This window comes from Anoplopoma fimbria, chromosome 8 (genome assembly GCF_027596085.1).
Source record: "Anoplopoma fimbria isolate UVic2021 breed Golden Eagle Sablefish chromosome 8, Afim_UVic_2022, whole genome shotgun sequence".
NCBI lineage: Eukaryota > Metazoa > Chordata > Actinopteri > Perciformes > Anoplopomatidae > Anoplopoma > Anoplopoma fimbria.
The window spans coordinates 9,857,035-9,881,878 of NC_072456.1; the positions used below are offsets into that span (position 1 = coordinate 9,857,035).

Sequence of the window (24,844 nt, forward strand, 5' to 3'; positions counted from 1 at the left end):
TGTCTCGTTTATTTGTTGATTCAACTCCAAAACAGTAAACTGTCATGTAAAAGAATAAATTACAGACCAAAGAGTATTTGTGAATATTAATGTGATATTAGTGATGTTATATATTTTTTTAGAGGTTTAGAGCAATCAGAATATTTCTTAGTCAACAAAATTCCTCATGACTAACTGGTTGACTAGTTTAATAAGAAGTAGAGTTATCAACAATCAACTGTAACAACAGTAATTATATTTCTAAAACAGTTTTTTAAACAGCTGGAGGTCATTCAGAATACCGATGGTCAAGTTGAGGTTGCTACACTGGCTTTTCATTAAGACAGGCTATTGATTAAGAATGGTTTAAAGGCATCTTCATTAGACATTAAAGAAATCTTACAAATTAATTTGATTTATTTTTTCATCTTTTTAAAAATTAAAGTTAAAAATGTTTTCTTCTTTTTTATTGTTATTTTATTTACCACATATTGTATTGTAATTAAGTTGCATAATTTTATTCTATTTAATTATTCCATTTTTAATTTTTCGCTATTTACTACTATTTCTGTTATTGTAGCTTTTGATTATATTTCATTACATTTTGTTGTATTGTGTGCATTGGTCTGAAATTGCTAAACTGTTAACTGTCTTTTCAGATTTTTTTAGCCACCTACACTCGTTCTGTCTTATTTCTTGCTTTTCAGTCATCTGTGAAGCATTTATAACTGCACTAACCTGTAGAAATGTGCTATATAAATAAAGTATGATTGATTGATTGATTTGATTTCAGTCTCTGTACAAGAATTAATAATAAAATATTGATTTACTAACACTCACTATCTGTAGACCTATAGCATTAAGTCGATATTGTAGATTCTACAATATGAACTGGGGTCAGCTTGTTACCAGAACTTGTTCCAGCTCATTAGAAAGTTGTTACTAAGAGTTTCACATGGTATTCATGATTTATGTTGTTATGTTTCTGCTGTTGCAGAATGTTTGACCTACAAGGGACCTTTAGTCTTACTGTCAAAGATGAAAAGGAGGATGATTATTTATTCTGACTTCATCTGTCCTACTTATACTACTTATTCATTTGAGTTATGAATCTTGTGCTGGTCAGTCCGCCAACACCAATGAGGTTAAGACTTAACCGACGTGTGAGAGGACCAAACATCATTATAAGGTTTATAAATCAGCTTGCTACTCACTGATCTGTCCTGTGACCTCGACACTCTGACCGCCTTTAACCTCGACCTTTCCTTTTTCTCTGCCCTGTGAGATGGAAGGACAAGAACATTAAAAAAAACACTAAGAGAAATGCTAAGAGAGGACAGACATCAACAGAAACATCAGTCAGACTGAAGCAAATACAAATAAATGGAGCTCATTTTTATTTTCTTCCCATCTACTTTGTTTGAATCTGTCATGTTTTTCAGACAACTTATCTTCTTTTGCACAGTGTTTAGTAACAATTATAGGGGAAGATTTGTTGTGAAGAAAATTTCAGTCATGAATCTTGGGGGTCTTTCAGGCATGTTAGACATTGTGAAACACTGCCTATACTACAGTAATCATTCACAGTAAAATAATGGGGGTTTAACCAGGCGGATGTGAACTCTTGATCTCCTGTTATGTCTGGCAAATTAAACCTGCTATCACAGAACTGTCGTCATAAAAGATAAATTCACAGTCAAACCATGTCTCCTAAAAAAGTATGTCCGATACACTTAAACTGCATTTTTAATTATTTATTATATATTATTATAAAACAAAAACTAAAATAAGAAAAACGACTTTAGGCAATAAAACTACTTGTAAAGGTATATTAAAACATCATGTTTTGGCTTAAAAAAGTATTATAAATGTATTTGTCATGTTATTTTAATTACGGTTGTAATTTAAAATAAGTCGGTGTTGATTTTTCATTTCATACTGGATATGAACAGCAGACTTCTGGGTGTAAGTTCTGTGTTTGTTTAACACACTCGTCCACCAGACCTCTACTTACAGTCACATCAAAGGACTATGATTAGAAATGTATTTGTGGTGGGTCAAAAACAAACGTAATCTACAATGCAGTTTCATTGTACGAGAACTTCAAATCTTGTCACATCCCGAGAAATATACAAATGAAGTCCAAATATCCCATACAACCTTGTTCAAAAACATTTTATAGTTTACTAGATTTGAATTATTATTGAAATGATCTTGTCTATAAGCAGCACTATGAGATTATGGGATTGTTTAATAGCAGTCAGAGGTAGCTGATTTAATTTTGGAGACTTTAATAAACAGATATTATGTAACTTGGCCATAAAGAGCAGATATCTTGTCCACTAATCTGAATGTGATTACCTTGTAACAAATGCAAAGGGATGACAGACCAAAATACTGTAGTCTCATGGTGGAAAAATGCTCTTTCTCCTCATAGAAGGTCTGCTTGTTCGTGCTCTATTGACGCCTCGTTTTATAATTTAGGCTCAAAAGCATGTTTTAATACAAAGTATTAAATTATTTTAGCTTCCTAATGTGTATAAACAGCCAACCAGCTGTCACTGAAAACAGACCAGCAGCTTCGAGGTCCACAGCAGAAATTACAACAAAAACTAAAAGAAAAATGTTAGTCTGCAGGCAACTCTTTGGTTTTAACCCCTGATGACAGCTCGGCTGAGCATGTTTACATTCCTGCATCGACACATGAATTTTACTTGTTTCACCTTATTCTCCCCCCTCCTCAGAAAGAGGAAGGGAAGGACGGAAGAGATGAGAAAAAAAGAGGCAGGTAAGGGTAGAGGAGGATAAGCAGGTTGAGGCCAAAGTGGAGAGGAGTTTGAGGAGAGGGAGGGCCATACAGGACATGTGTTGAGATTGAGGACAATAACACAGCCTTTATCAAACATGGCTGATTATTTCACTAATTAACATCACATATTAGACCTCATATCACACCAGCCTCTAATAATCAATAATTGATCATTAAACATTATTCCAACACAGCTTTGAATCCTATAACATCTTGTATCTACTGCCTGCTCTTCTAATATCCAAACCTCTGGTGGCCATATCTTAATATCTTCATTCATACGTAAAGTTCTTTTAGCTTTTATTTAACTATAACTCAGTTATTCCACTACACCTAAAGCACCAGCTTCTATTCTAACACCTCCATCTATTAATACCCCACCGTCTACACCCGTGTGACACTCTCTACATCCGTCCCTCCCATGCTCCATTACCTCACTCTCACTCATCCTGGTTGTCTCTAATCCTTAACACTTCCATCCTCATCACCTTTCTCTGTGTCATAGACGGACTAAATCGAAATCTGCTCTTCCCACCTGGGAAACCTATCAACATCTGTCTTTCACCTCCTCCACTGGGAAACAGGAGGAGGTGAGAGGAAAGAGTTTCCACCACAGGTTTACATTCAGCAGATTCTACATAACGATGTGTTATGAGCCAGCAGCAAAATGACACACCGACGTAAACTGAAACCAATTTGAAACTCTCCACCGCTGAGAGCTGTCTCCGATCAGAAAAGGAGGAGGAGGAGAGAAGGATAGTAGAGGCGGTAAGGAGAAAAGCAGGGGCTGATGAAACAAAAAGGGAAGAAAGAAGAGGAGATAAGGAGGAGAGGACAAGAAGAGATTTGGAGAAGATCAGGAAGAGATGAGGAGCAGGAGAAGGAGAAGAGGAAGAGAGGACAAGGAGGAGAGCAGAGGACAGGAGGGAAGGAGAGAAAGAGGTGCAGGTGAAACAAAAAGAGGAGGAGAAGGAAGAGGGGCGAAGTGGGAGGAGATGATGAGAAGAGGAGGAAGAGTAGGAGCGTGTGAAAGAGAAGGAGAAAACGGGATAGGTTGATGAAAATAAGGCAGAGAATGAGAGGAGGTGAAGAAAAGGATAGGAGGTAGAGAAAAGGAGGAGAGGACATGATTAGGAGATGAGAAGAAGAGGAGAGGAGAAGAGTACAAGGAGCAGGGAGGAGGGAAGGAAAGGAGGAGGAGCAGGTTGAACAGAAAGAGAAATATAAGAAGTAAGAGGAGACGAGGAGAGGACAGGAGGAGATGAGTAAATAGGAGGAAGAGGAGAGGAGCAGAAAAGGAGATGAAGGGAGAAAATAAGAGGGGTAAAAGAAGAGAGGAGGTGAAGAAAAAGGATAAGTGGAAGGTGAGAGAAGGAGGAGGGGAAAGGGAGGAAGAGAAGAGGAGTTGGAAGGAGGATTAGGTTGTGGAAGAGCAGACAGAGGTGAGGAGGAAAAGGAGATGAGGAGGAGGGGATGAAGAGCAAATTGATTATGTGAATGTAGAGTGTGTACAGCATTGATGTTTGGTTTCCAGGCTCTGACCTTGTCACTACCTCGCCAGGTTCAGGACAGCAGGAAGTGAGGAACAATGACACTAACTTCTCTACTGAAAATCCTGAATGTTGCAGTGAGAGGACTGTCATGTGAGCATAGAACAACAGGCTGGAACTATCTGCCTAAACTAGCTCACAGACTTCAATCAATAAAATCAACAGCCCACTCCGACCAAGCCCTTTGACCTCTGACCTCCTGCGGCTGGGAATGACTCCGACTTCAGGGCAGTTTGGAGGCGGTGGGCTGAGGTGGCGGGCGGGCCACCACTCCTCTTCGCCAGCGCTGCTCACGTGGAGGACATCCCCGAAGTGGAATGGCAGGGGCTGATTGGGCGTGCTCAGATCTGACGCGCTTCCGTCGTAGTCGAACAACGCTCTGCAGGCAGACAGAGAAATAAACCATTTACTATACACATTTAGTCCAAAACACAACTTCAGTGTGACAATACAATCTGCTGGAGGGGACAGAAACAGACAGATTAGTCATTAATGTAGTGACATTGATGTTGAAATGCTCCTTATTTACATATATTTTGCAGTTAGAAATGTCAAAATACTAATTGTACATTTTCTTTTTTTCCCCAATTCAGATAAAAAAAACATTTGTCCGTGTCCTTTTTCTATTGTGACAACAACTTGACATCTATCATAAACTAACTAAAATAATAAAAAAGGACAAAACAATACACACAGACAGATCTTTTGTGGTAAATAAAAGCCAAAACAGCTGAGGGCCACTTTCCTACGCTAATAATTTATGACCTTGTCTCTGTGTACATGCCTCTGTGTGTGTGTGTGTGCGTGTGTGCATGTGTGTGTGTGCGTGCAGTTGAACACATCTGTCTGCGTGCATGTCATTCTGTTTGTGTGCATTTGTGTGTGCGTCTGAGCGGTGACCAAAGAGTTCCAAACCCATCCAGAGGGAAGAGACCTGGGAAAGTAGGCCAGCAATATGTGTGTGTGTGTGTGTGTGTGTGTGTGTGTGTGTGTGTGTGTGTGTGTGTGTGTGTGTGTGTGTGTGTGTGTGTGTGTGTGTGTGTGTGTGTGTGTGGAAAACAACTAGAGCTGAAATAACAGGCATCCCCTAAAGTCCCTCCTGCCTTCATCAATAAAACAGAACATAGACAGGGAAGGAGAAACGGAGAGAGAAAATCAGACAGAAGGGGTGGACACAGAGAGTCCAACATCGGTACTAAAAAAATACCATCTCATGTTCTATTGATGTTAGATTAAGGATGAGTAAAGTAAGACCTTCCCACAGGAAATTATATATTTAGGTGGCTGCTAAAATGTGACTTTGTGATCCTTAAATCAGATGAAACAGGAACATCAGTCACCAATATCTGTAACAGTTTATTTTTTATTTCCGAATAATTTCAAAAAGAAATTGCTGGAAAAAAACAATGTGGTTTGGAACTAATTACAGGGGTAAAAGGGCAACAAATTATAATGAAACAACAAAATAATTTGTTTGTCCATGTCTTCTACAACGACACATTAAAGCAGCGGTTTACCGTGTTAGTCCAATGCATCACTGACCCATCCATCCACCCCAGACACCTCCCTACACAGGCTTTGTCACTCTATAAAAACGTCACCTTATTTCTTCCTTCCTTCCTAGTTATGTTGAGTTTTATCATTGATTTTCTAGAGGAATCTTCTTTAAAGAACTGCTCTATTTAGATGCAAGTACATATTTATTAATTATTCATTTATCATTGGAAACTTCCTCTTTCCATATGTTGTATTGTATGTTTGTTTGTAGATACATTCACATCTTTCCATGTCCAGCTGACTTGCTGTCCTCTGACTAAAAGTCTGAAGGTTACACTAGCTTAGCATTTGGAATAAATTGGGAGTGTACCATTTTATCACTCTCTATTTGACTTTTAATTAGTTCCAAATAAAATACATCTTTCCAGGACACTTCTGGGGAAACGATTGGGAAATAAATTATTATTACCAAAATGTTACCAAGACTTCTAAATATTGGAGGCGTTTGGTATTTATTAATAAAGTGTATGATTGACAACCAAGATGGCATGTGTAAGGTTACAGGTTATACTGAATATATAAGGTGCAGGGTTACATTTACATTAGTTGTTCCACAAATACATAGTGTAAAGCGCAACGTTCAGATGTGAATTAAAAAAACAACCTAATAAAAGAAAATATACAGTAAAAATCTAAAAAGAGTGCTGTCATAAGAGTTCCACATATTCCAAATTATTTTGCAGCAACCAAGCTACAGTGATGGGTAGTAAGTATTATTATTAAGTCCACAGCTATGTAAATGTATATGTAAATCAATTACAGGTTTTCAGTATTACAGTCAGTTGAAGGTACATACAGTAAAATACTGCAGTGTTTTAGACTGAACCCAGTGGGTGTCTTAACCTGTGGAAATATATCTATGGAAATGTGAATCCTTAATTATTATATTTACCCAAACTGTATTTCAATATAACCTTTCTATAATATTACTGTGTTTGTATGTATGTATGTATGTGAAAGGTTACAAGGTATACTGTACACATGAGGTGCAGGGTTTCATTTATATCGGTGGGTCCACAGATATATTTAATAAAGGGCAGCTATTGCTGGGGAGGTGTATAAATAACCCTCCTTTTTCTTCATTATGTCACCAAGAGAGAATTATAAAGTATAGCAAGAAATAAGAGTTATACAAATCCCAAATGGACTTTTAAGCAGCCAGGTTGCACTGATGGATCGCTTATTATTAAGGCCACGTGGAACTCTAAATCAATTACCAGCTCTAAGTATTACAGTCGTTTTAATTCCTATGTGGGAACCTCTGAAATCTAATTACTCGAGTGAAGGAACACACAGTAATTACTGCAGAGTGTAACAGAAACACCTGGTTATCTTTTACACCCTTTTTCCATTTTAAAGATAGCGCTGATTTTTACACAGTCAGCAACCTTTACTCCAAACTGCGTTGCGGTTTTACTTTTCACTGAATATAATATACTAATATAAACTAATATAAGATTACTGCATACATGTGGTTTATTTCAAAATATGCAGGGTGATTGACTGGAATGTGACAGTATGATAGTGCTGTCTAATACAAAACAGTAAGTAAGTATATAGAACTTTGGTACATGTTTTTTTATTTATACTGTATGTTCAACATTTGTTATCATCATACCATGTTTTTAAATTTTAAATTTATTCTCAGAATAAAAGACAGACCATATGTCAAACATCTTACTCTGAGCCGCTGAGCAATTTGAAACCATAATATTCTGTTTCAAGAAGCAAATGTCCAGAGCATTTTGTTTGCTTAAATGCTTAGAAATTGATATATGCACCAGAAAACTGCAGATATTGGTATCATTTTACACTGGGTAAGCTTTCATACAGCTCTCGAACCCCAATCAATGCATCAATGTTCTTCTATAAAACCATTGATCAAATCCTCATTGAATATAACGGTGTGTCAGGTTTGTTTGCACTTTGAACCTGTCTTTATATGCCCCTGCTCTGGTAGCAAAGAAATTCTAATAATGATAAATGAGCATGAATAAAATCTATATTAAGTAAATTAAAACTCATTGAGAATATAATATACACTTTGAATGCGGTTTTATCATTACTTTGTAGCTATCCCTGCCTTTCCAGTGAATCTTTGTGGTGCATAATAAGGCCAAGCTATCGAGCCGTACGATGCGTTTAAAACAGGATATTAAGGTAAAATAAGAAGAAGGCAGGACACACACACACACACACACACACGCACACATTTTACACAAAGGACAGTCGTACGTGTCACCTTGCTTCAGTGACATTTCCTCTGAGAAAAGGTTAGTCTTCTTACCTATTATGCATATACTGCAAACCCCCCTTTTTATACACACACACACACACACACACACACACACACACACACACACACACACACACACACACACACAGACACACACACACACACACATAATGTATGTACATGCATGAACACACACAGCAGCCCACAGCACCAGACAACCCCGATGCACCAACACGCACCAACAGCCTCACCTCGACCAATCAGGGCCCAGTCTGAAGGGTTCCTTTTTAAAATGTAAAGCTGATTGGTCATTTATGTGCAGTAACCAGCAACAGGGACTTCACCTATGACATTGATTTATTATATGGGTTGTTCATGCTAATGTAGGCCTATGGACTTAAAAATAGTTTTGGTCTGTGAACCTACTGTTTTAGTGTTATACTATTCACTATTAAAGCAGTTTCATATTTAAAAAAAACCGTTGCTGTTTCTTCTATTTGTCTGTGATTGTGTTTTTTTCTCAATTACAGTTTTCATTGCGCCAAAACAAATGTGATTTTTGTATACAATTTGTTAATTTGCTTTAAAACCTTTTATCATAATCTACCTCCTTTTCCAAACAAGTGCAAATTAAAGCTAAATAAACTTCAAGTTAAATAAAATTGCACCATTTCACTGTAATGCATCTCAAAGAGCCTTCCAAGCATATCACAACAATCAATGTGTTAACATGATAATACAGGACTCTTCTGATTTAATCAAATGAGCAGTGGACAGGCCATTTCTCCTTATTATTAGCCAAAGTGAAGTAAAAACAGTGGGTGCACACTTCATTTTGCAAATGATAGTCATACCTCCCTGTGGCTGCTTCATTTTTTTTTTTTAACAAGGTTGACGGCAATGTCATGTTTCCACATATTTCTCTATTAAACTACAGCTCACAAAAAGGATCATTTGTTTAAATGGTGGGTATGCCAAATAGGTCATTCAAGGTTTTACAAAGCATTGTGGGTCCACTGGCATTAACTTTAACACACTCTAAGAAATTAAACAAAAACTAGAATCATATTTCAGTCACACATTCAATCAAATTGCACCTTTACATCAATTAATCAGCTTGTTTTCCAGGCAGTCTGATACATTTCTGACAATTGTTGGACTACAGCTCTCAGAGGGCTGAATGTGAAGTTGGCCCCCCATCTGCCTGTAAAGAATCTGACCCCAGCGCTGCTCAGTGTGTGAGTCAGTCTGTGAGAGAGAGCGAGTAGTTCAAGGTGACTCTGTTCCAGCTTCTGCCCTTTTCCTTCCAGGCCACTTGCACACAGTTCAGGTCAGATGTTCCTTTCATGCACAATACTTGTCAGCTGTATTTTCCTCTGAGCTTTGTATTTTTTGGTATTTTTGGACCAAACATTAAAACAATGTTGAATGTGTTGGTGCTCATTTCTCCAATCAAGGGTGAAGTTACCAGCACCAGGGTCGGTTAAAATGTCAAACAAGAGCTAGTTAAGGTTTAACGGTTGAGACAATTCACAGATTACAATTTTTTCAGAATATCCTGCATCACAAATCTGTTGTTTACCACTCAGCATCTGCACAGATAATACAAATACAGATATACCATATGATATATTATTGTGTAACTATAAACCTCATTGGCTATAACTTCTTGCTTCTTTTTGTGCACAAGACTGAAAACAACAATTTAAAATGGTCCTTGTTTTTGAACCCTCTAGATATCAGTCATGGTCTCTTTTGAAGATTCTTCCTCGCCTTTTTCTTTAAAACTGTCCTGTTATGGAAATAGCAGCTGTTTTCACAGTGATAGTGGGATCTTAATGTGGTTCACACCCATATAATTGAGAGGTTTGTGTTTCTATAAAGATTGTCAAAGTTCAATAAGGACCTTGACAATCTTGGATGTCGTCCCAAACAATATAACCCTCCTCTGGGTCAGTATACAGGCTGCTGCTTGTTAAAGGTTTGACTCCTCACATAACTCCAACAGTCAGTCTGGATTCACAAACATTGACTGTGCCCTCTCTCTTTGACTATTCATTTGTTTCACTATGTTCATCCACGATTGAAATACACATCTAGAAAATGTTTCACTTTCAATTCAAATTACTGACAGAGACTGTGGTCGATATTTGCTCTTTGATAACATGAAATGATGAAATCATTTTCAGTTGCAGCCTAAGTGATACAACTCTAAAATGTGTCCTTGCATCTTTAAAGCCTAAGCAGTGGATTAAATCATTAGTGTGATCATTAAAGCTCCTGTCTTTGCTTTCCATTGTATTGATCTACCAAGAGCTCCAATGTGACTTATCTGGTCCCGCGACCTCTCGGTTCATCGATATTTCAACTGCTGTGATTCTTGTGAAGAAAAGGATCTTAAAAGTGTAGTTGGATTAGGGCTGACACTGCTTCTGGGCTCTGCAGAGGAAACTAAGGATGGACGGGGTGATTCAGAGAAGACTGAACAATCAGGACAGGCAAGGACAAGAGGACAGACGAACACACAAACACACAGGAAATGGAGAGAGCTGACAGGCGATGGATGTGTTTGTGTTTTCCACAGCATTCGCCGGAAAATCTAATTGTGATTATAAATGTGATAACCTCTCTTCCAGCATCTCAGACACACGGGATGGAGAGCAGACAGTTGAGATAAGACCTTATAATAGTAGTCACTCTGAAGGACACTAGACAATCAGTCACCTCTCACTGCTGTGTGTGTGTGTGTGTGTGTGTGTGTGTGTGTGTGTGTGTGTGTGTGTGTGTGTGTGTGTGTGTGTGTGTGTGTGTGTGTGTGTGTGTGTGTTACCTGACGTATAGTGTGCGTTTCTGTGTGGAGCGGAGCGACGTGGAGCTGGAGCTGACACTGCTGGTCATCATCTGTTCCCTCAGGTCATGGATCTTCGCCTCGAAACGACTGTACTCTATGCACACACACAGACACACACAATGAAGAACAAACACTGTTAGACCCAGCAGAGCAGGTGACAGGTTTTAAAAATAATGCTTAAACAAACTACTGAAATATAGATAATCTAATTTACAAGCAACACGTTACTCCACATTAGAAGCAGCTGAGCGACAGTGTTTTTTTTTTTTTTACACTTCAATCTTCTTTGCTCGGTGGTTCAGAAATCACATTACGGTTGTTAGATCAAAGAGAAGATCAGAGGCATGAACAAACGCAGCTTTAAGGGTGGTTGAGGGTTTATGCACTGTGTTAACATAATTTCCTACAAATGGCCTGAGTAGAACATGAGGAACAAGATGCATTTTGAAATTGCAGGATGTTTGTTTTCCATGTTCAAGTGCAGAAGTGTTGGACTATCCTGCTTAGCTACAAACACACAGACCCAATAAAGTCCCACACACAAATTCATCGATATGCAGACACTAGCATTACGCTGTCATCTGATTCTCTACAGCCATAATCTAATAGTCTGTTTGATCTGAATATTAACTCCTGTTACATCAGATCCTGTCCTTGTCAATATCGTCATAAACACACACACACACACACACACACACACACACACACACACACACACACACACACACACACACACACACACACACACACACACACACACACACACACACACACACACACACAGAGAGAGACAGTTTTAGACTCAGATACAACACTTCTTAATACTCCTCAATATCTGCGTTTACAAATCTCTTCATGCAGGATATTTTGTTATTCATGTATGCAGATTTCAGAATGTATTCTTTAAGATAAATCCATCCTGCAGTGTCCAATGAAATAACTGGTTTGAAATGCTGAACAAACCGAGATGTGGGCAGAGATTCAGATTTCTGGAACGAGGCTATCAACGTCTTTTAGTCCAAACCACTTCCTTCCTCCCCTTCATTACTTCCTTCCTTCAAATTGTGAAATGTTTAGTTTCATAAGCCTACCATGAAACTTAATTTAGGCTTCAGTCTCTGTTTAACCACAACAATAACAATGATTTAAAAGTGAGTTTTGTTTTGTGAGAAGAACTGACACAAAACTGTAAACCCATGTGAATTTGTCAAACAAAAACCAGCAAGTCTGAAATGAACACAAGCGGCATATTATGCATGCACACTGAGTTCAAACTGTGACGTTCAAGCAGCTCAGCAGTGGTGTGACATAGCATCATTGGTGCAGGAGTTACTAGTTAGTTAGCTCATCTTTGCTCATTGGCTAGAATGTCTTTAACCTACGAGAAACACAAAGCTGGAATAAAAACAAAAACTGCAACCTTAACATGTCAATGCATTTGTTTACCTCAAACCTGTGCAAATTAGTGCATTTGCTGATGTTTAACACAAATACAACAATGACGTTTTTTAAACAGCACTTTCATCCTTAATTGCCAGGAACAACTGTATCCCCATCTCACTTGAATGACAAGTAGTAAATTGCGAGAGAGCAACCAGTTGGCCAATCAATGCAAAGTGCAATGGTTTGCTCACACACTCAGCAAAGGAGCCCTGAGCTTTAGTATCCTCCTGCTACATGCTGCAAAAACGCTTTAGTTTCTGACCCATTTTTTTTTCTAGTGGTCATAAAAATGTCATTGTGCCTCTTTAATTATAAATGTGCATTATTTATGGAAATGCGCAAAGTGGAAAAACAAATGAAAAATCTGTTCTCTGATGTGCATTCATGGCTTTTTTAGGATGTTTGTTTTCTGTCAGAAAGAAAAGGAAAAATACATACTAATACCCAGCCGATTGCTGTCTCAAAATGTCATTAAATTGAGATATTTTTGATTCAGAGTGGCTGAACAAACAGCAGAAGTGTGTAGTAAATCTTAACTTATTGTTCTCTAGTCTCCTTAACACCACACAGCTTCCCAGAAATCTCTGAACTAACACACGGATGACAACGCCGCTGGCAATAAGCCTACAAAAGCCCTTCTGAAGGATGTCCCTGTCTGCATGTGTGTGTGTGTGTGTGTGTGTGTGTGTGTGTGTGTGTGTGTGTGTGTGTGTGTGTGTGTGTGTGTGTGTGTGTGTGTGTGTGTGTGTGTGTGTGTGTGTGTGTGTGTGAACCATTACTGTGGACTACGGAATCTAATTAACCCTGAGTAATTCAATCATACTCGAGGTACACTACACACACACTACACACACACACACACAGATGTGGAACCAGCAGTATCTCCTGACTTTTCCTGTTTTTCTCCCTATTTCTTTTTTAATTTCCTTGTTTACATCTCTATTAACAATCTCAGCATCTGAACGCCGTCAAAAACCAGCCCACAACACCCAGATCTCAGCTCTGATTTCCCCCAAAGCGTTCATTAATCCTGACACTTTGACGCTGACAGACGAGAACAACTAAACTGTATTAAAAAGGATCAAAACCACACACACTTCTGAAATCACTGAAATATTCAGAGTTACATGTTCCCCAGGGTTTTGTTTTTTCTAAAGCTACGGTTTCAAACTACACATTGATGTTCTGAAAAAAAAATTACTTCAATGAATTTGATGATTGCTGACAAGGAGGTTCTTTAATTTACAATGCTCGATGTTATATACAGACAGCATGAAAAGTATCCTAATGAAATACTTCAGGATTTAAACGCCCTTTCGCTGAGAATTAAATTTTTTGCTTTGACCTTACATATTTTCATTGCTGATCTCAGTCCGGCATTTTCAATCTCAGCTCTAATCCAATACAAATTTATGGGTTGCCACTATTTCTGTTTGTCTCACTAAACACACCACAGAGTGATCACACACATCAACATCACCAGATACTGTATGAACTTTCATCGTCATCTGGATCTAACTGTCTCTATCAACACATCGCCTCAATGCAGCATTATGGAATTAAAAAGGAAGAGAAAGAGAGAGACAGAGAGGGAGCGGGACAAGAAGACAGAATGAAGAGAGGGAGAGGAAACAGATCAACGAGCTTAGATGTATTCCAGCAGAATCACATCCGATACAGTAAAGTTTATCAATGAGGGGCAAGAAAACACAAAGCCAGCACTGCCAATGCTGCAGCTCTGATCATCTTCTGCTTTCAGAACAAAGTGTGCTGGTGTTACGAACTCAGAGCTGAGCTCGAAGATCTTTTTTAAGTCCCAAAAACTAAACCCAGCGATAGAGTTAAAGTACCACAGTTAAGAGTGAAAAAAACAGTTTTCTGCTAAAACACCGATGTTTCCTCATCACTGATAATTTCTCACACTGTGAGACAAAGTCATTAGACCAAAGGGAGCGTAGGAGTCAACATGTTAATGCTGCATCACTGGTCATATGAGGGATAACAGTGTCACCAGATCATCTGCCTCTTTCACTCCAACATTAGCGTTACCGTCAATCCCCAAAACACTCCCTAAAAACAGTGATGCCACAGTGTTTCTGAAGGCAAGATGTTAACAGATACATCAGTTCAGGTCTGTCTCTCCCAACTACCGCTCAGCTGTACTTACATGCTGCTGGCAGACAGGCAGGCTCAACAACGTCCACAGCATATGATGCCAGTACGGTGGCTTTCGGATAAGTGTCTGTGCATGCGAGAGTGGGGTTTTGCTGCTTAGAGTCCCAGCATGTGAATGAGATGGGATCAAAAAAAAAAAAAAAAAAAACAGGACGAGAGAGTGAGAGAGCAGATGTGTGTGTAAGAAAGAGAGATGATGGAGAAGATCTATCGCCAGCACCACACTGGATCCAGCATGTGAACGAGCCAGTGTGTGAAAAGACGTGTGTGTAGGTATGCAGAAGTGTGTGGCACAGAGAGGATATGTGTGTGTGTGTGTGTGTGTGTGTGTGTGTGTGTGTGTGTGTGTGTGTGTGTGTGTGTGTGTGTGTGTAAAATCAGTCCAGTGTTGCTCAGCTGCCACAGAAACAACAGATGCTAACTCTCTCTCTCCTTCTCTCTCTACTACACTCCTCTCTCCTTCTCTATCTCTCCTTCGCTGGTCCGTCCGTTGGCTCCTCCCCCTCTTTGACAGCAGCTTGCTGTAGGGCGGAGACACACACATGGACGTGCACATGCACACACACACTAACACACACACACACACACACACACACACACACACACACACACACACACACACACACACACACACACACACACACACACACACACACACACACACACACACACTGTTCCCTCAGGTTGCTCATGCAGGAGGGTGAGTCGGTGCCAGGCTCTCCTGCCCTACTTTGGCCCAGGGAATCGGTCCACACACACACACGCCCATGTAAAGCTTGACCAAGCATTTTGAATATTGATTTTTGGAAAGCTCAATTCATATTCCTTATATTGATTTTCCATTCCGTTTATATAGAAACAGCAAAAAAATGTTTTTGCATCTGCTTTCTTAAGTATAAGTACCCAAACTCTTTCTGCTATGCATGATTTATACCTGTCTGTCTCCATCTGTCTCTCAGTCTCTCTCCATCTCCACTTTCTGTATAGCTACTTTTAAGACTTTTTCTTTTCTCTGTCTATAATCTGGTTCTCTTTTCAAGGGTTTCAAAGGGTATAAGAGACTCTGTATTAGAAAAGTGAGACTTTTTTCCAAGTCAAAGTCAGTAAGTTATGGTAAAGGCTTCAATAGTCTCTTCAAACAAACATCCACTTCTATCTCTTTCACTGGACATCAAGTTCCCCAAGGGTGATACAGTAAAACACAGTGAAATCACCACATTAAGTTTCACGTGATCAGCATCTAACTGTTTCTGTCAGCATCACCTCAGCGCAGCATTATCAGATTAAGGAGCAAGATAGAGACACAGAGACGGAGAGCAAAAGAGAGAGAGGGGGGTAAAACCAGACATAATGGAGAGGAGAAACAGAAAAGGGAGAAGAGAGGAGGAAGAGAGGAGGAGGAGAGGAAAAGGTGGGGGAGGGGTGATGACAGAGACTAATGACTTTGGGGCTCATATACTCTCCTTTCTTCATTTACCTCTCCTCTCCTCTCCCTAGAGGAGCATTGTTCCTCCATTCCGCATCTGGCAGAGACCTTTTCTGCATTGTGCAGCTTCAGTGTTAACAGAAAACCACTGGAGACGGGCAGTTCTTATCTTTAGTGTGCATTGCACCAATATTTCCCTTTCAGAACATATATATTCTGTAGATAAGCTGCAGGAAAGAGCATGGCTTTTATGTCTTATTTTATGTCATCATTATTTAAACATATTTAATTTGAATAGCTCTGTTTTGTTTGTATCATGCACCTGATACCTGCCGCTGATTTCACGCTATTTCACAGATGGACAGTTGGTGGCGGTGACGTGCAGAGAAGAGTAGCAATGTGTTCACAAAGGCAGGGAAGGATAAGACTACAGCCTGGTGAACATTTTAATTATTCAAAATATTGTGTTTACAGATGTTTTATGAGCAAAGAAATTGGTGAGTAGCAATAGCTCCACAGGACACCTTAAGTATTTTTGTATATTTTTTTTATTTCTCCTGTCTGAACCCTTTTACTGTTGCTGCTGCAAAAATCGAATTGCCCTCTAATCTAATTTATCTGTGCTTAATTTAGTTTTTAATCATTGAGTAGATGTACATATCGGAATACAAGAGATGAATCCTTTTCTGACACGTCTCTCTTGCGTTTGTACACGTATACCTCTTATGTCTGATTGAAAAAAATCTACACTTGGTAGTCTGTTATTAAAGTGAAGCAGAATCGATATGAGGCTCTGGCTCTAAAAATAGCATTGCTGGAGGAGACTCATCTATAATTGATACGATTCAGTACAGTAATCTATATTGATATTGATTACCGGATCGGATTGCATAGGAGACTAGAGGAGAGAAAAGGAGACCAGAAAAGGGAAAATAAGAAAGAAATAGCCAAAATCTTATAAATGTACTTAATTCAATTTTAAATGCCAAGAAAAAAAATGTGTTTTGTCTCCGGCAACAAATAAAAGCCAGTCAGTAATGCGGTGCTACGCTGCAAAACCAAATCAGTCCCTTTCCTGTTACAAGAGATACCTCCAATTCCCCAAATCACAGTCTTTGCAATGGATCAGACCATTACCACAGACACCAGTAACACTGGAGAAGAGAGGGGGAACTGACAGGTGGTTAAGAAGGAAAGGGAAACTGAGAAGAAATGAAAGAACAGAGAGATAAAGTGTAAAGAAAGGAAAGCAGCCTACTGTATTTACTCGGCACATAATATTCCCATAATTTTGTATCTGAAAGCTCAGAGAAAAAGCTGCTGTTAATCTTCTACTTAACAACTAGTGTACACACACACACACACACACACACACACACACACACACACACACACAGACACACACAAAGTGTAATAAGCAGGCTAACAGAAGTGCAGATAATCCTCTCTGCATCACCTCAGTATTACTGTTACTGCTGACAGACAACGCCTCTGTGTGTGTCATGTGTGTGAACAGTATGTGTGTGACAGTGTGTGTCCGTGACGGTTGTGTGTAATCCTGGTGACTCATACTGCTGTCAGCCCGCAGCCATTACCAGTCCCACATCAGGAAACTTTTGGCAAAGGAGGAGATAATGGTCAAAACTGCGACATTTTTTCCCAAGAATAATTTCTGATCAGCTGCATTGAACTTGAAAAGAGAACTGAAACCTGAACACTTAAGAAATAAGGCAACCAGAGTAGCATCTATTTAGGATTCACTGTTGGGTGAGAAATTAATTAAAAATAGTTTAAATAATTCTACTAGTACAATGTTCGTCTAACTTTTTATATATGGTTTTATGTTAAGAAAAATATTATTGTTCTAAAGCGACTGTTTAACTTTTGAAAGAACAAACAACGCAGTCGGCTTTTTACAAATGAACATTTAAGCTCATTAGTTAAAAAAAAAGAATGTGCTCAATTCAATACACAGAGGTTTTGCTGCAACAGCCTCACCAATAGCTTCTGGTGGCCGACGTTGGCTAACTATATACATATTAATGTGTAACTGACATTTCATTAGCTTCTCTATTTGTGCAATTTTGCGCTAATTCCTACACTTTTTAGCTCTTGCAGGTCACCCACTGATGATGTCTTCAAAGCATCTGGCTTGAGAATGTTGGGAAATTAAATGAAATTAATTTTGCCATAATTGGACCAGCAGTTTCGCTTTAAAGGGCACCTCCACATATTTTGCATATCAGAGTCTGTTAACAGGTGTTAGGGTAGCATGTGATAAATGTTGTGTAAAGCCTTTTGAAGCTCCAGGGGAGCTGCCCTGAATCAGATTAACTGCCTCAGGTGATGTCACTTGAGTCGGTGTCACTTGAGAAAATGAAATAAATCTGGGGGATGCTGAAATATCAGGGTTTGGGTGGTATTGTAGGTAATGTAGTCACCAGGTTTTGACAAGGAAAAAGAGAAAAAGATCTCTGGTTTTGCTACATTCATCGTGATATTTTATTTGTCAAAGAAGATTGCCAAATCAGTGGAATAGTCTTAAGTATTTTGTGCTAATGTTTTAAAGTTTCCTTGTCCTGTCATGTGTGTTTTATTATCCTCATCTGTGAAGTACTTGGTGCACCTTCTTGTGTTATATGAATTAAATTATCATTATCAATATAATTTTGATGTGAGGTTTAGGTCACAAACACTGTGATCTCTATATTGTAGGTTTATGGCTGTGCAAAATGTTATCTTGCATGTTATCATAGTAGAGTTTATTCCATTTAGGTATTATCTTTTCTGATATCCTAACACTACTGAGGTGGCTGCAAAAATGATGACAGATTTTCATAAACTGGGTTCTTTCGGCGAACATCAAATACACAGTGTAAAAAGATGTTGCTCTGAATATTTATAGACTCAACTGTAGAGTTAAGGAAATGGCATCAAAGAGAAGTCTGTTTTCCATGATTGTCTGATGCTTAATATTTAAGAAAAAATGAATCTGTCAATTTAATGTGCTCATAACTTGTTTTAAACCTAATTCACCACAATTCAATTGAAGTTTATTCTGTACCAAATAATGTCTTAAAAAAAAGTTGCCTGGCAGAATGCATATGAATTTTGGGACAAACCACAAGCCACAGGTCTGATATACAAAAATTGGCTTAAAATAAACTGAAACGTGATGGGGTATGTCGGCAGTACTCATGCAGCATGGAGACTTTCACAGACCAACACTCTCCATCTGCTGTACTTCAAATAAACGCAGATCTATATCTGCTGCATCAGCTTAAATCAACTGCCCAACTTAGCACACCAACACTCGCAGAGCTGTGTTGTGTTTGAGTACACCGGGTGCCATATCTAATATAAATAACAGGAGGAGACCTGCACACACACGGAGAGAGAGACACTTTTCCTCTCCTGGTGGAGGTCATTTTGAGCTCCTCTCTCATTGGCAGGAAGTGTGTGTGTGTGAAACTGAGGGGGCACTGCTGTTCACCACATGCCTTCGCCACGGGAACGGGACAAACATGGACCTCAGATGGACACACACATACACACACACACACACACACCCACATACACACCACACACACACACACACACACACACACACACATACACACACACACACACACACCCACATACACAGTGCTGACCAAAGCCCAGCGTGGACAGAAGGTTTGATATAGAGTTCATTCAACAGTCACTAATGAGAGTCACGACACAGACAGACAAACACACACACACTCTCTTAGCCTAATGTATCCTTTTTGAAGGCCAGCATGTGAGCAAAAACATGAAATGCAGAAGAACAGATATAGTTTCTTGGCTGTTGAGCAGGAAAAACCTTGAACTTTAAAACCAGGCTACGGCACAGTCGGCTCTTAGTGAGGCCAGCTGGACCACCTTTGATACCTTCTGTGTGTTGTCACTGTAAGATTCCCAATACAACATCAAACTATGCCAAAACAGAGCTGGACTAAGCCAAAACAACAGACCATCGCACCATTGTCACTCTGTGATTTGTTGAGCGTTTTCTTTTAACTTTATAAAAGAGATACAACAAAAATTCATCTGATGCGTGAGAAAAAAAACATACGTGAAAAATGTCTCCAATGGGGATCAAGAGTTGTGACAATTAAGTTTTTTAATCCAAATAATCATTTTCAAATAAACATATGAACATATAAATCATCAGCACAGAAACTAATTACAGGTCAGGAGTGAAAGATTAGTTGTTTTATCATTTCATTTTTCAGCCGTATCTTCGCTACACATAAAGAACCAACTTGGTTTTGCTGTCAATCAGAGCTAACTACAGAGGCCGACCTCCATGAGGAAAATCTAAAGACTTTTCCAATTTAACTAAGATAGCATTTTTCGTTTGTCTATTACAGCATATCCGCTCTGTAAATCACTTGTCTTGTGTTTTCCTTTGACCCAAAAATCTCTGAACACATGGAGAAGTTTATGATTTTTGGTTCCATGATTTCCTAGTTTTGCATTCATTTGTCAGAATATAAGTTCTCTGTCTATGAATTGTTTCCATGCAGCCAATCAAATCTTTGCATAAAGTAATGTTAGATTTCGACCATGAGGCAGATTGTCTTTCCTGCTTAAGTCTCCCTCTTATAATTTACAAACATGAACACATCTTGTCCTGCACCTTAGCTTGTTGAACAAGCCACAAAACAAAAATTCAACCTGGAAAAGTACACTCCTAATGTCGGTTTGCAGGCTAGATAGCTTATTAGCTCCTCACATGGAGCACAATCAACATCATATAAAGTCTGATAGCATACTCGTATCACAAATAAACTACCTGTCTTATGTCTACCCATGATGTCTACTACAGTGCAAGTTTGTTTACCTTGTCTCTCATTTCCCTGCCAGAGGTCAATGAAACACAGACACGGCCCTCCAGCAAGAAAAAGAGCATTTCTGATATTTCCCCAAAGGCTTTTCTTCCTTTTAATTATAAATCAACGACTCTTTTTTAAAACATGTTGATCGGAAGAAGGGATGCCTAAATGGGATTTTAGATGAAAGATCTCTGGTGACAAATTGCTTTAAGATCGTATGGCGCTGTCCATGGTGCTGATCTGACCTAACACCCTGGAGTGGACACCAACGAACTCCTACGGACTGTACTGATGTCACCAGATACAACCATCCAGGCCAACACAACATATCACCATAACCCACCAGTGAATTAAGCTTTCCGCTTAGTTTAGAATAGTATGTCAAGTGTATGAAGTGAGTTTTCAGATGTCTATCTAGGCCTTCTAATAAGTTTCACATGTTCTGCTCAGCAGTTCAGGAACAGCCTATTCATATTTACAAAATAACATCTAATGTATGTGGAATTGTATCTATACACTTTATCTATAATATAACAATATTTTAAAATGGGAAGCAGTGACATTACTGTTTAGAATAGTGAAGCAGTAAAAATGAAAAAAAAAAAGAATTATTTGTGTCAAAATGTCACATGCTACAGTTGAAAATCAAGGGAACTACTGTTTAAATGCTATGAGATGGATCTCCTTGCTTGTTCGGAGCACCTTAAGCCTGGTAATCTCTTCTTGCTGCTCTATTACATTAACCTTAATCACCACATAGTGAAAATAAACTCCATTGAGAATCTTTATTTAAATACACTTTCTCTTTTTTAAGTTAGAATTCATAAATAGTATATCGTGCTAGTAGGGCCTTTTAGAACGTATAATCCATACATCACTGTTTTCAGCATGATGTATGTATTATACCCGTATGCTGTCTTACTACATTTTTCCCTCTTCTAGTAGGGCTGACATTCATTTGCATCCATATCTGGGCTCCATATGCATTTACCTAAACCCTAATAACTCTGCACCATATCTCTGTGATATTCTGTGCACTTGCTGCCGCCTTCTGATTCTTCTTAGCAGTCTTACCTCCCTCTTCTCTCCTCGTTGGTCTTAAGAACAAAGTTTGTCCTGACTTGACAAAATAATACCTGGATACTAGTGGGTCCACTTGTGCTTTGGTTTAACCTTTCAAAACTTGTAACTCATCAACTGGGCCTCTTAAGATAAAAAAAAAAAATCCCTACATACAGCAATATAAAGGATATGTGAAGGATTTTAAAATGTCTTATCAAAATTTACAGAATTTATCAGTTAAAAAAACTTAACAAATAAACCTATATAATAAAGGTGTAAAAATGAATTCCTCCTCCTGTGGACCAGTGTATTATACTCTGGACTTGGACATAACAACATCTTCATGGAGCTCCTCTCTGAATAAATAATACATGGCTGATACCAGAAAGGGACCAGGGGACCTGATGCTGTGTTAATGTGTGCACGTGTGTGAATTTGTCTATGTTGTGGGACTCAGGTCCCACAACACGACAGCATCCCATTAGCTGAGCCAATCGGCAGTTATAACCTGGTTTCCAAGGTTACAGCCTTCAAAGTCACTCCCAGTAGACAAAGGATGGTGTTTGTCGGGAAACCTCACTCTGTCTCTCCGTGTGTGTGTGTTTTTGTATGTCGCATTGTTGACGGTGAATTTCCAAAATGTCAGTATATAAAAGAATGTGAAAATATCTTGTTATAATTGATTACTATTAAGCAACTTATCTGAATAGTAAACCAGAAAATAACATGATTAAAAGAGTTCCAAAAACTAATAAAAGTAATATACAAAACCTTAGGTATCATAGTACTGCTTTAATTCTAAAATTAAATTTATGTTGGCTTTTTTCTACATGTGGCAGCATTACATTAATTGCTGTGTCTACAGTAAACTGCCTGTTCTGCTCTGTAGCAAATTAATTTAAATTTTCTTATGCATTAATCTGTACATGAGATAGATGCAAATTTACTGTGTCCATCTGCAGTACTCACCCTCCGGTCTGTACTGCGCTACTATGGTAACGGTCTGTCCTGCATTCTTCAGAGCTGCGGCTGCCTGCTCATGGGTTGCACTGGACAGGTCCACGCCGTTCACCTACACACACAAACAACACACACCCACACGATTAGAGCCCATGCCTTGGATCAATAATAATAAATGTATAGTGATATGAGCACACAAACCGAGAACACGGTACTTCTTGGTGGGTCAATAACTCACAGGTGACAAGTCACATGCATGTGTTAACGTGTAGTATGTGTGTACTTTGTGAAGGCTTGTTTAATGCATGAAATCATTCCATGTCAGTACTTTCATCCTAATACAGTCAAAGTCATTCTGCAGGGATTATCCGTGCCTCTACAGTCTGAGGACTAAATCCTGTTTGAAGAAAATGAAAGCCATATTTCACCTCAGTGGTACACAAAATACAGCTTCAACACACACATCAGCCATTAGTGGTGACTGGTACTGTGCAAAGAATATGACATAAGTTAAATGAAATGTTTTTAGACAGAACAAAGCAAAAATGCATCAGATAAAATTCATAATTTTAGTTATTGTGAGGATTGACTGCACATTAATAATGTACAGAGAAAATAGAGGTTCTAGAGGAAAACAGACAGGATGACTCCCTTGATAACCCTTTATGACTTATAAAACCATAATGGTAGGATTTGAGTTATTGATAATGGTGACAGTGCTTGTGTTATGTATCTGTGTGTATTGTTTGTGATGGTTCTTAGCTCATACCGACAGGATGCGGTCTCCCTTCCGTAGCTCCCCACAGAGATCAGCTGGACCTCCGGCAAGAATGAAGGAGATGAAGATTCCCTCTCCATCTTCCCCTCCAACAATGTTAAAACCAAGACCTGTGGACCCCCGCTGGAGCACCACCCGCCTGGGATCCCTGGAAACACAAATTAAACACACACATTGTGATGATGGTATCCAGTAATCAGTTTTACAGTCATCTTCATGTATGTACATTTGATCAATCAGTGATGACTGAGATAGCAACAGTTGCTTTTTCGTTGCTTAAAGTTTAGCTGAGATAAAAACCTGTTTTTTACCTATTGAAAAGAAGAATACAGGATGAGGGATTTTATTATTTTATATTTTATACTTGCAACATAACTGCAAGTCAAAAATAAATAGCAACTGTATTTAGCAGTTTCTGTAGTGTATATATTTTAATGGTTTCTGAATGTTTAATATCTGTTTAACAAGCCTATTGCTTAGTGATGAATGGTAAGTCTCAGTGAGAGGAGAGAGCATTTAAAATGAGTTTCATTCTCCATCATTACCAGCAGATGTCAGTATTGCACTGTCTCTGTTTTGTTCAACCACCACAGTTACTCAAACATGTCCAACTCAGGTAATACCTATAAATGGTTTGATTTTTTAGTAAATTAACATTACTTGAAGGTCTTTTGACAGTGGGAGTAAACAAGAGCACATGCAGGAAATCCAAATCAATACAGGAAAAACATGCAAATACAAATTTAAGACAGAACTGAGAGCAGGTCCATCCAAAAATCATTGAGTTATCAGAGTATTTTTTATAAATAATCTGTGGAAATCGGTTTTGATATCCCTTTGACTGAAATGGTTCTAACCAGGGATCCACATTAAAAGAGTTTATTTTCAGTTACATTCATTTTTGTGGGCGGATGACTCAGTCTTTTATTCAAAGCAATCCCTGATCTCATGATACCTTACATAAAAAAGGAGTTCCATGCAGTGTGGTGCAGTATGTAGATATTACATTTGGTAAAAGTGAGAGCTCTTGTAATGGGTTTTGACAGATCCCCAGAGTTAGGGCATTTATATTGCGAGAAGAAGTTGAATTGGTTTGCTCTACAGCACCAATCCACAAATTCATAAATGATGACACCTCTCACCTGAAATCTCTTGCTTA

The 24,844-nt window shown here is 38.7% G+C and overlaps 1 protein-coding gene across 1 annotated transcript in view; it reads right to left on the minus strand.

The window, feature by feature from the left end:
* The window catches only part of LOC129094992 (disks large homolog 1-like), a 98,032-nt gene that overhangs the window by 4,655 nt on the left and 68,533 nt on the right, over positions 1 to 24,844 (minus strand). Inside the window, exons 12-16 of the mRNA XM_054603328.1 lie at positions 23,677 to 23,833; positions 22,917 to 23,019; positions 10,962 to 11,076; positions 4,535 to 4,717; positions 1,194 to 1,257 (exon numbers count right to left, since the gene is read on the minus strand). Of these exons, the coding sequence (XP_054459303.1) occupies positions 1,194 to 1,257; positions 4,535 to 4,717; positions 10,962 to 11,076; positions 22,917 to 23,019; positions 23,677 to 23,833 (622 nt within the window). The remainder of the gene's footprint in view (positions 1 to 1,193; positions 1,258 to 4,534; positions 4,718 to 10,961; positions 11,077 to 22,916; positions 23,020 to 23,676; positions 23,834 to 24,844) is intronic.